The sequence below is a fragment of the Anthonomus grandis genome, chromosome 6 (genome assembly GCF_022605725.1).
Source record: "Anthonomus grandis grandis chromosome 6, icAntGran1.3, whole genome shotgun sequence".
NCBI lineage: Eukaryota > Metazoa > Arthropoda > Insecta > Coleoptera > Curculionidae > Anthonomus > Anthonomus grandis.
Window position 1 is genome coordinate 19,113,232 of NC_065551.1, and position 12,667 is coordinate 19,125,898.

Consider the following 12,667-nt stretch of genomic DNA (forward strand, 5'->3'; position numbering starts at 1 on the left):
GAATAAAAGCGTGTATACAAATTTATGTAAATATCATTATATTGAGCAATAAAAGTAATAAAATTTATCACCTAAAACAGACCTAACAAATTAAAAAATGTACAATATGTTAATATTAATTTCGTATGAAAAAGCATAACAACCTTTTAAAATTCTATTAGTGTAAACGTGATCTCTTATTTTAAAATGTCAATAAAGCTATATATTTCACCTTCGTCTAAAAACAGCCCTAAAAACTCTTAAAGCCTAAACTTCCAAATAAGGAATAGTGCCTGTAACTTTTGGATTTTCTGTCCTCGTGTGCCACACGTAAACTTTCGTGCACCGATCGGCCAAGGGCTCTAACTCCTCCTTGGTGGTGAAGTAGCCCAGGAATTCACTCTCCTGCATGCCCTTGGCCATTTGATATGAAAAATTCGCTTCTTTTTTTGATAATATGAGATTCAAATTTATGGCAAAACCTGCCATGTCGATTGCGAATGGACGGTTCGGTAACCAGCCGCTTCTGTAGCCCGTTACTTTTCCTAAAATAAATTATGATTTTGGACTAGTTGTTGAAATCAAAAATTGCTTAAATAAAAAAAATATTATGAGAATAGAGATGCCATAACCACAAGCACCTGTTTTATATACACTTCTTTTTAAGGTTTGTCTTAATGCACTTTACAATCTTGAGATTGTGGGTCAAATGTTGGCCTAGACAGACTACTATGACACCACTATAGTTTTACTGGAAATAGTTGAGAAGAAGCTAATCAGTCACTGATATTTTATTTCTCAAGTGAAATTAAAATGTGTTTAATTTTTTATGTTTTTTTTTTGATGTCCTTATTAATCAGATTAACTATCTTTGTTTCAAACATAAGAACTATATACCTTTGTATGTTAAATCAAATTAAATCAAATCAAAAAAAAAGTTTAATTTCTTAAAAAATCTTAATCTTAATCTTATTCTTAATTTAAAGTTTTATTTCTCTAGAACATCAAGGTGTTGTTAACAATGCTGCAGTAAAAAAAAATATTTTAAAAATAACAAATTCCCTCAAACAATTGTACTAAAAGAAATGAAGAGCACAAGGCAAATACCAGCAACAGATTAAAACCTCATATTATTATTTGTCAAATTTGAACAGTACTTACAATTAGTTATTTAGTAAGTGTGTCATATTAAACAGGGTGATTTTTTAAGTAATTTTGAAGTAAAAAAGTTCCTACAAATGTTCTTAAACGCTTGGTTTTCAAGATACAGGTTTATTTTTGATTTTGTTTTTTCAACTTGGTTTTTTTGAGTTTTGTAACATAAGAAATTTGGATTTATCCTTATGACTTTTGGTACAACTTTGTATCATTTTTACCTGAAAAAGATACTTTATCACCCAAATTATTTATCATAAAATGTATGTCAAAACACAAGCAAGTCTAAAAATCCTACTCTATAAAATGCCTTATGAATGTTCTGTAATGAATGGTATTGGTAAATTTATATTAAAAGATGACCTGGTATTAAGTTAACAGGTTAATTATAAAGTAATACTTTTGGTACATCAACCAAGCAGTCTTAAGAAGAAAAGTTGAATGGAGAGTCAACCTTTTCACTTATAAAATAAGGCCTACATGTATCCCTTAGATTAAGCCCACATAGATCAGTTAAAGCTAGAAGTAAACCTTATAAGTCAGGTGAGATTGAATTAAGGTAAAGTAAATTTTTTTAGGCAATACTCTTATTTAGGTCACTCCTAATTGTTTTCATAAACAGCCAGAAATCAATATAATAATCACATTCATTCTAATCACATTAAGCAAAGCTGCTCAATATGTTTATTAAACTATGCTTTGTAATTTTTGATGTAAAAACTCAAGTCATCAACTTGTGCACAAATGAAAATTATTTAAATAATATTTATTTAAGATCAAAATGTGCAATTTGATAATAAAGAAATTTATTAAAACAAAAATCAACTTACCAGTAACAGGATCCACTATAGGAGCTTCTGCATTTAAACCCCCGACTAAGCCTACTGGCCAAACTCCCACTTTCTTCACTTTAGAGATCTAATAATAAAAAATCAATTATTTAAAACACTTTTTCCAATTTTCACCAAGAAAACTTACTTCATTAAATAATTTAATACTGTAGGTATTGTCATCGTCCATAAAGTACACAACGCCTTTATCTCTTCCTAAAACTAGATTGTCCCTTAACCATTTGAGAGCAGTGTTCCTTTGTTCGACCCCTCTATGTCTTTTAACCTTGGGGTTCTAATATTATAAGAAAACTAAAATTAGGAATACAATTGTTTTCTTTTTTTAATGGCCTACTTACCTTATCCTTCAGTTTCTCAAATGGAGCAGTCTTAGCTACCAAATGAGTCACTATAAGCTGAGAATCAGTAACTAAATTTCTAACTAAATCACTTTTTTCATCTGCATCCTCCACCACTATCCAGTGAATATTAGGAACTAATTTTAAAGTTTGTGATATCCGTGTCAACTCAGCTTTTTGTACTAATCTTGAATATGTTGGGGTTATACAATAGATTATTGGGAAATTCTTATTATGCCTATCCGATTCAAGTTGTTGAAGCAAAATTATTTGTTGTTCTGTGAGCTGTAGCTTATCTTTGTGAATATCTAAGGCTTCTTTAAATACATGTAATTTATCTATACCTAAAATTAATTTCTATACATATAAAATTAGGTATTTTCAATGGACATTTTAGGTCAGTGACAGTGTATGAATGATTAGTAAAGGTTTATTGATTGTTTTAATATATTTATATAGACAATATACATTGGAACAGGTTCTTAGGCTTTTATTAAAAATACATGAGTCATGCAATAGTTAGGTAAATGAGACTTTGTTTATTGATTTTATTAAGACCTTGTAGTCAGGTGATAATGATGATCTAATGGATGACCCCAGTGATGAAGACTGACACTGTTTTAAATATTTAAGAGCTTTAGTGTCTTAAGGATTTTTCCACTTACCGGATTCAATGACCGAGAGCTTCCATATCACAATAACAACTAAAAAAAGAATAAGATAAAAGCCTAATTTCTTCGTTTTCATTGTATTGTTAAAATTTGATGAGCGATCCATAACAGAAAATGTGAAACGTAATGTACATTAGAACAATTTTTTTTTAAATTTAGCGGAAAATTTTATCCTTTTATACAGAAAACGGGTTGAATTTGAAAAAAAATGTAAAAATAAAAACATTAATAATAAGCGGAAGCTGCAACCGATGACGCAAAACGTCAGACAATGAAGATTGAGGTTAGGTTAGCAAGAGTGCTGAAGATCTCAGCTGTTAGCGTGCAATAAGGGGGCGTTTATAAGAGCTTTAAAATTACGCAATATTAAATGGTCATAATTTTACATACCTATTATTGTGTATACAAGCAACATTAATCCAAAAATAAGGAACAAGACGTCTTTCCTAAAAGCCATTTTCTTCACATTTTTAGTATAATCTAAATCAATACGGTGTACTTTTGTCTGATAAGATAATAATACATTTCCTTATCTACTGCATTTATTGACAGGAATAAAATCTTCGTTGGCTAATTGCACACCCATTTATACAATTCTTAAGTTGCTTACTTTATTTTAATTTTACTAGTTTATAAAAAAAATAAAAAAAAAACACGTCAACCAGCGCATAGTGAGCTAAAACGTCTGGTAATAATGAATATTTTATTGACGTCAGCATATTTTAGTATGTCAAATGACTATCCTACAGTGTGATACATCTTTTTAAAGGACATATAATCTACTCCCTAACGGTGTATAAAAAATGTAAGTTTACTGACTTATAAAGCCTAAAAAGGTGTTTAAAAAATAATAAGTTTATTAAGTGCTCAAAATGTGCTCCGTTATTCGCGAGACAATAATAAGGCATGTTTTGAAATTCCTCCTGAACATGGGCAAGTGTTTGTTCGCTAATATATCTACATTCGCGAGTAATGCTGTCCTTTAAAACACTAATATTTTCAGGTGGGGTTTTATAAACTTTGCTTTTTAAATACCCTCAAAGGAAAAAATCTAGTGGTGTTAAGTCTGACGACCATGCGAGCCATTGAATTGCGCCTTTCTCGCCAATCGACATGGTTGGAAACTGTTTATTAAGCCACTCTCGAACTGTTAGAGTTGTTTGTTAAAATAAAAATTATTTTCGTTTAGTATCCAACACCATTTTCATCCTTTTGGGTATCCAAAGATTGGATGATTGAAGGATATATTGTATTTTCGCGGAGGTCTATATAAATTATTTCATTCCGGCCCGATTATTTCATTACTATAAATGCCTGCATACATTAATTTTTCTAGGATACTCAGTATGATCCTCACGAAAAAGGTGTGGATTTTCATTATCCCAGTATCTACAGTTATGCTGATTAGTTCTATATTAAAATGACCTATCACACTTAGGGTAGCCTATATAAAATAATAAATAAAATATCCAGACATTTTTGGTTACTATTGGCTGGTACGTCAACCGATTTTTTTTTTGCACTTACTGAATAGACATTTTAATTATGTGTCACACCATGGAAGTTCCTATTTGACATATCAAAGTGAGGTCAGCTGGAGGTGATTGACAGAACTTTGTCAAATATAAAATAAAACGTCCCGCTATATAACGAGATGGTAGACATTTTTTTGTGAGTGTCTTACACTATATGCCAAGATATTAAAAGTGTGAATGAACTGTCGAAAATACACAGATCGGTGACAGAGATCTCCTAAGTTCAAGGAGTTCTCAAGTCTCTCCTTGGACTTAGAAGAGACTTGAGAACTGTTTGAGACAGTCAACGAAGAATACCAACTGTGCCAGCTATCTTTTTTTGGACACCACCAATATGCTGACCGCAATGCATTTGCTAATCTATTATAAGCCCAAGGAATTTTATATAACGTAGAGTTATTTTTTAAACATATTTTTTAATATGAATTCGTTCTTTTTTATTACCTATCCATAAGAAAGATTTGTTTGTGTTCAACGTTAATTTGTATGAAAAAATCCAATTGGATATAAGGTTTAAGTAATGGCGTATGTATTTTAGAATTTGCTTGTATGATTTATCAAAGTAGACAGGAGCATAATATATTTTTTACTCTATGTATGTAACCTTTTACGGTTTTCGGATCAATATTATCAAAACCCAGAGACTTTGGATGTATCAACGTCAGAGTAATACGTTCAATCGACTCTGGACTGGCTTGTTTTAATCTAAAAACCTTATTGCACAATATCGTTTGATTGAGTGATATGATTCATACCGTTCATTCATATGTTGCATACTTCTTTTTCGATTTTTATTTTGTACCTTTTGTATCTTATAGTTGTTTTCCTCCAATGTATTTTTAAGAACCGAGTTTATAGCTCTCTATTCTTTTTTTTTTCATCCCTATTAACATCTGCGAGTTTTTTTCATAACAAATTTTATTTGCATTTTTTATTAAATTTTATTTAAATTTTTTTGAGTCATTTTTAAGTATTTACTTTTTGGCTTCTTCTGTACTTTTCGATATTAATAATTCTGGAGTGGAATTTTTTTTTCCTTGAAGCTAGTATTATTTGTAAAGAACTTTACTATATGTTGTCATTGTTTTTATGTGCAGTCTTAGAACATTGAAAGGCTAGAATTAGTAAACAACAACTTTGTTTGAGTCCAACATGTGCACAGGGGCAAGAGGGGTGTTCTGTTTTCTTTCAATGTTCTAAGTGTGCAGTGTTATTTTTTATCTGATTTTTTAGATTTATGTCTTGGGGCGGCTAAGGCAGTTACTTATAATTACTAACTTCTTGCAGTATTCCTAATTATTCATAATAGCATTTTCAATAAGCGATTTTGTGTGTTGTGTAACCCTAGTAGATAGGAACATTATTATTTTTTAAATAATTGATAAAAAAAAATCGGAACAACTTAGCAACTTTGCAGGATCACCTAAGGTTAGAGTATATACAGCCCCAACATAATTCCCACCAAAATAAATGGGAATTTTTGTGTTCTATAACTCTTATCACATTAAAGTTTAAACTGTGATGAACAAACATGGCAGAACCACTCCCTTTTTTTTACTCTACTTGCAGCACCTGCGTGAAATCCTGCTAGTATATAGTATTTTTGTTTAATTTTCTTAGCCTTAATTTCGCATCAGCCAAAATATCAACATGCCTAATTTGATTAAGTAGAATTTCTATTTCTCTAAACTTGCACTATTTTTATTTGACCTTGCATTAATGTACATAATATTCAGAGCATCTGCACTGTGAGCCCCATAATAGTACATAGCATATATATATTTTTATAGCATATCTTTATACATAATCAACGAACATTTCAGGAATTGATGTGTCTTGAGATTTTTAATCCTCATTGAGAGGCATCAGTTCTTTGATTTGATCTAGGGTAAAAATTCGTAGTATTTTGCTAGTTTCTGTTGCTCTGCAATATACTTTGCCATATTTTTGATAAGCAGTTGTCTTGTTTCCCTCGCAACATCTTTGTTTATTTATATGATTCTATTAGGACTAGTTAATTTATATTTAGAAGTCAGTATTTTTCCTTTTTTCTTCGTATTTTTCTAAAGTAGATCGCAAACTTGTGATTCTCCCAATGTTACCATCACAGGTTTTTCTTTATTTACGCTTGGTATGCTTATTGTGAAATGATTTGCTTTAACCTCTAACATTTCAAAATGTATTTAATACTTTTCTAATTCAGTCTTGTTTTCGTTTTAATTAAGTCCCATGATTACAAAAATCTTTTCTGTCTCCTGTTTAGTTTGTCTATCCTTGGCTTTTGATTTTAACAGAGTAACGGCTTTTTGAACGTAAGCTTTGAGGTGAAGAGGTGAACACCTTTTTTAGGCTTTTTATTTTCGTCTTTAAATTGCATAATAATGCATCACTTCAATGGGCTTTTACTCAATGACAATGAATTTTAAAGTTCAGAGAAGTCTGTCAAAAATCAAAAAAAATTCATGGTTGTGGGTTTGTTTTTGATTCTTTATATTTGTTTTGCTTTCTTTAATACTGGGTTTTCTAAATATCTAAGAGCTTCGTTTGGAGTTTTTTCTTGCCACTTAGCCAACGTAACTATCCAAATCAGATTCGGAACTATTGCTAACTTCAGATTCACTTGAGGACATTGAGGCTATATTGCCTCCTGAGCAAGGTAAGCATTTTTTTCTAGGTTGCACCTTTTTTGACATGCACAGTTTATTGGTTTTCTACAGTTTAAACAAACAATATGTAGATTTATAAAAATAGGCAAATGTAACTATTGAAATAAAAAAAGCGATTTCATAACTACAATCGTTTTTATTTAATCCCTGAAGGTCCGATGTAAGTTTTTAAAAACATAAACACACATATTATTCCGTTGCGTATGCCCGTAAACAAAATGCTTACAATATTATTTATATTACCTGTATTAAATTAACATGGAATTTATTTTAAAAAATTTTTTATATAATATAAAAAAAAATATTTTATCCATACAATTTGCATGAAAAATTAAGTTTATGCAGTGCGTCAATTTGCAATTTATTCCGTTGCATGTCTCTGTAAACTAAGCCTTAAAGCGAACTGCCTAGCAATCAGCTGATTTATAATTTTGACAGTATAGTTGTCATATGACGTGACAGAATTCTGAAAAATAAACATTGGAATCATTAAAAAACTAAGAAAATAAATATCAATTTTATTGAAAATTACCCTTTTTCTAGTCCTAATTCTATAAAATAAATTAAAACTCACGTAAATATTAATTATGGATCATACCAAATTAGAGGTAGCTTATTGTATTTTCCTTTGAAATTTTGTATTGCAATCTCGAATTTTTTTACATGGGAATTGAAATTATGATTTTAGATGTATGATGGTGTAGATGCACACGTTGAAGGCGAAATGAGCGTAGGTTCCAATAAAAGTACATCGACTATAGGACAACCAAATTTTAATACTCTTGATGAACCCATTAAGGACACAATTGTAAGTTAAGACACCATACTTATTTATAATTCTCATGTACAGATCTCTAAGTAAAACTCTAAAAATACTTCAATTAAAAGAGTAACTTTACTAAAGTTATGTTATCATATAGCTGGTTGGTAACAGGTGTGTGTTTTTAGTCTTCGCTGTTCAGGTCTGATGATGCTTAAGTCTTTGAGTGAAACATGTAACCATTTTAAGAATTAATTTTATTATATGACTTTTGAGACCTAGACTTTGTGTTTTTTCGCCTATTTAAAATAAAAGAATCAGTTCACATATGTCAGAGAAAAAATTAAATAATTTATTTATTAATATATTACACAGTATGTGCTTGTACAAGTCAAAATGTAAGTCTAATGAGTTACTTATTTTATTGGGTATTACTTCACTTATAGCAAAAATCAATTTAGAAAATATTATTTCGCATGCATAAAAATTGAAAAGAAGAAAATAATAGACTTATTCAGAGAGATAGTATTTTCTAAATTGATTTTTGCTAAGTACTAGACAATAAAATAAGTAACTCATTATGAATTTCACCGCAACAATATGGATTTTACTGTAAGTCTAATGGTTAGAAATTAATGTTAATGCTAACAAATAATTATAAAACAATAGAAATCTACATATTACACCCAATCTACATATATTATAACACATTGAAATCTAAACAAAATTCATATAAAATATAACAAACCGAACACCTAAAGAAAACTCTCATACAGAATCAGCAGATAAATGCTAGCAAAAGTCAGACTTCAAAATATAGAAGTGCCCACCTGGATGTAGACTGTAGCCGCACAAAGATAATCCATATTCAAACACTTAAAAGAGTAATTTAATGCAAAGAGAACATTATTCAGAATCTTTATATTTCAGAACATTATAAGGGTGGAGATTTGAATGAGCCTTGTAATTTCCGTCCAATTTCTGTATTATCTACCCTCTCCAAGATAGTTGAAAAACATGCAAAAATCAGAATTTTGTCTTTTTTGCAACATAATTGCATTTTATCTGCAAATCAGTTTGGATTTCAAATGGGAAAAGGGACTCATGACACTGTTTTCGGCTTTTTAGAGAGTGTCTATGTGTCCTTAAATTCTGGGGAGTCTGTGGCGGCAGTGTTTTGTGATTTATCCAAGGCATTTGATTGTGTAGATCATGGAATACTGCTGTCTAAGCTCAATAGTTAGAGGTGTGGCATTGCAATGGCTGGAATCCTATCTGTCTAATCGCACCTAAAGAGTTACAGTATCTGGATGTTTATCCAATTCCAGATCCCTTAAAACTGAAGTACCTCAGGGTTCAGTGTTAGGACCACTATTATTGTTGCTCTATGTAAATGATTTGGGTTCATTAAAACTGCAGGGCAAAGGGGTTCAGTTTGCTGATGATACCACCATTTTATAGAATCATAGAGATTCTGATAATGTTAGAGCCCAGGTTTTTAAGGATCTTAAGATTTTATCGGAGTGGTGTGCTGCAAACAGGCTTGTATTTAATGTGGGCAAAACCTTTATTATGGGATTTAAGTGTGACATTCAGGGCCTTATGTTTAGTGAAAACACCCCCTTGCAATACAAAGAAAGCTGTAAGTTCCTTGGTATTACCATTGATGGTCGCCTTTGCTTCAAAGATCATATCCTAAATCTTGCATCAAAATTATCCTCTGGATGCTTTGCAGTAAGAATGGCGGAGCATGAGCTGGGAGGGGTAGTTGCATGTTCAGTGTACTTTTCTCTTATTGAGTCCCATCTTCGTTATGGCTTGCCTTTTTGGGGTTTAAGCAACAAGGGATTATTAAACATAATTTTTGTGATTCAAAAAAAGACAGTTAGATACCTATGTTCCGCTGGGTTAAGAGATTCTCATAAACCTCTCTTTATATCTCAAAAAATCACTTTTATTATCCAGGGCATATTATAGCCTTGACAATTTTTCTAATGATACCTTTTGACCTGTGCTCTGACATCATTTTAGTGTTTTAGTTTTGTTTCCTATTAAATATTTTAATTTACTTCCTCTAAATTCTGTTTTATTGACAGCTTTACTTATTTTTTAATCAAATTTATCAAAAAGATGCTTTTTTTATTTTTTCAATCTGCTTTGTTATAATTAATTTTGGTAATGTGTGTACATTTTATGGTAAAATGTTTTAGATGTTATGTTTGTTTGAAATTTGAAATTTAAAGTGAATTTGGAATTTTTTAGTTTTTAGGATGCTTGTACAACAATCCTTATACCCCTGTCCAACCATAGTTCTGATACACTCCTTTAAAGCTTAAAGATTTTCTGTGCATGGCTAGAATGGTCCCAGTTCAGAGTTGCATAGCACATATTTGCAGAAAAGTAACCATCGTAGGTAGACAAAATAGTGGACAGGGATGTAATAACCCTTAAGGACCATAGCATGAAAAGTATTCTAGTTAGCCTGCCTGATAGGTGATATACAATGTTCTTTCCATGTTAATTTAGCCTCTAAAATAACTTCAAAAAATTTTACATGTGAGACTACACTTGCTATATGAAGTGAATTTTCTTTTAAGTTTAAGTTTAACTTGTTGGTCTTCAATGCATTTAGGGAAACTCTATTGGCTAAAAACCATTCATGAATATTTTTATTTCCATCATCTATCATGTCCAACAGAGTCAGAAGGGGAGTACTTAATAATATTACTAGTATCATCTGCAAAAAGGATAGGTTTTATATGTTGAACAATAGAAAGATCATTAATGTATCAGTAACAGCAGAGGATCAAGGATAGAACCTTGTGGAACACCATGACCCATGCTGCTCTCAGTTAACACACTGTTTAGAAAATCAACATATTGTAAACAACCCAGAAGGTATGACTACAGTTTTCTCACAATCTCACACTGTTAACATCCAGATGGTATAATTTTAATTGCCAGATAAGGTTTTCATGAGGGACACATGATTTAGTGAGGTCATAAAAAGTAGCATATGAATCCATATTCAATTCCCATCCTTCTGTAATATTTTATGTGAGCTTATCTATTGCCAATGTTGTAGATTTGTTATTTCTAAAACCAAATTGAGAGTCTGTAAATAGTTAATTTTTTTCAAAATAGATAGTTAATTGATCCTCTAAAATTGACTCAAAAAAAACTATGGGAAGGAGATAAATTTATCCCAAGAATTCTTACTTTAAATATATGAGCCACTTTCACTCTTTTAAGTACATCTGGAAAAATACAGGCAAAATACACTGGTTTATTAGTTTGGTCAATTGAATAACTATAAATTCTCTAAGACTTTGAACTATCCTAGGTAGTATTAATATCAAAGCACTCCTACTGTTTTTTAACCTTTTGATTTTTTCTCTTACATAGTTAAATAACTTTAATTTTTTTAAGATTACAGTTTTTAGTTAAATAGACATTTTAATTCTGCTTACAATGATGTGAAGTGAGGTTAGCTGGAGGTGAGAAAGAATTTAAATAATAGCTTTGTCAACAAAATTTTAAATTTTATGATAATAAAGCATTGATTGATTGATTGAAAATGATTGACAGAACTTTGTTAAATATAAAATTAAACGTCCTCCTGTATATCTAGATTAACGTGTTTTTCTTTTTTTTTTTTTAAGAAGTTATTAAGGATGCTTCGTTTTGAAATGAAAGCACTGTATATGAAACTACATAAAATTTACTTAATTCCACATATCTTATAATTTAATTGATAAAAAAGTCTCTTTTTTTAGTTGAGAGATCTTAAAGCTGTAGGAATTAAATTCACACATGTCCTCTTCCCAAAAGAAAAGAGAACCTTATTAAAAGATTGTAAGTAAATCGAAGTTAAAGCATTTATATTTTAATTTCCTTTGAATTTTTCAACAGGGGACTTATGGGGCCCATTAATGTTATGCACATTTATGGCTATGTAAGTATTTTAGTAAATATTTATCTTAAGAAAAATAATAAAACATGTAACTAGGATTTTACATGGAGATACTACAGCAGACAAAAATACTGAAGGTGGTCCAGAGTTTGCTGAAGTATTTATTATTGTCTGGATTGGTTCCATGGTAGTCACACTAAACTCAAAACTATTAGGAGGAAATATGTAAGTGTAACTATTTAAACAATTTAATCGAGTTACTACTTATAGTGATTTCAGATCATTTTTTCAAAGTATATGTGTCCTTGGTTACTGCCTTTTACCAACCACATTGGCGTTAATTGTATGTCGAATCATTTTAATGGCAAATGAACAAACACACACCTTATTCTTTATTAGATTTACTGTTTCTATGGTTGGGTTTGCTTGGGCCACCTATGGTAAGATTTACAATGTTAATTAATAGAAAGTTGTTATTACTATCTATTTTTTAGCATCTTTGATATTTTTGGGAGACAGTCAAAAACCGGGGAGGAAGCTATTGGCAGTATACCCCATAGGACTGTTCTATTTCATTATTTCATGGCTAGTAATATCACATACTTCCAGTTAAATTGTGTATTAATTTATAAAGTACTTCATATGTCCACTAAAATATTGTGATGTTAATTTAATCTACCTTAGACATGAATGGGTTAATTTAAAAGAGGTAAGTTTTGTATTATTGTGTGTCTATAAATTAGTATTATATACATTTTGTGTTTTAAGGCTGTTAATAAAGGAAACTGTGCCTAATAAT

The 12,667-nt window shown here is 30.5% G+C and overlaps 2 protein-coding genes across 5 annotated transcripts; one reads left to right on the forward strand and one right to left on the reverse strand.

The window, feature by feature from the left end:
* Positions 1-21: 21 nt before the first annotated feature.
* Positions 22-3,508, reverse strand: LOC126737307 (galactosylgalactosylxylosylprotein 3-beta-glucuronosyltransferase I). 4 transcript variants are annotated; one of them, XM_050442148.1, is made up of 6 exons: positions 3,385-3,508; positions 2,989-3,027; positions 2,324-2,667; positions 2,113-2,259; positions 1,965-2,052; positions 22-524 (listed from the first exon to the last, which is right to left on the reverse strand). In XM_050442148.1, exons 1-6 carry the CDS (start codon positions 3,449-3,451, stop codon positions 247-249), a joined length of 963 nt encoding a protein of 320 aa, XP_050298105.1. In that variant the 5' UTR covers positions 3,452-3,508; the 3' UTR covers positions 22-246. The 4 variants fall into 4 exon arrangements, with proteins under 4 accessions (XP_050298105.1, XP_050298107.1, XP_050298106.1 ...); XM_050442150.1 differs by having other exon boundaries at positions 2,324-2,661; positions 3,385-3,483; XM_050442149.1 differs by lacking the exon at positions 3,385-3,508 and having other exon boundaries at positions 2,324-2,661; positions 2,989-3,263.
* Positions 3,509-7,650: 4,142 nt separating this feature from the next.
* Positions 7,651-12,666, forward strand: LOC126737724 (protein YIPF6). The gene is made up of 7 exons (XM_050442727.1): positions 7,651-7,803; positions 7,884-8,003; positions 11,732-11,810; positions 11,868-11,910; positions 11,965-12,093; positions 12,148-12,308; positions 12,363-12,666. Exons 1-7 carry the CDS (start codon positions 7,783-7,785, stop codon positions 12,479-12,481), a joined length of 672 nt encoding a protein of 223 aa, XP_050298684.1. The 5' UTR covers positions 7,651-7,782; the 3' UTR covers positions 12,482-12,666.
* The last annotated feature ends 1 nt before the right edge of the window (position 12,667 follows it).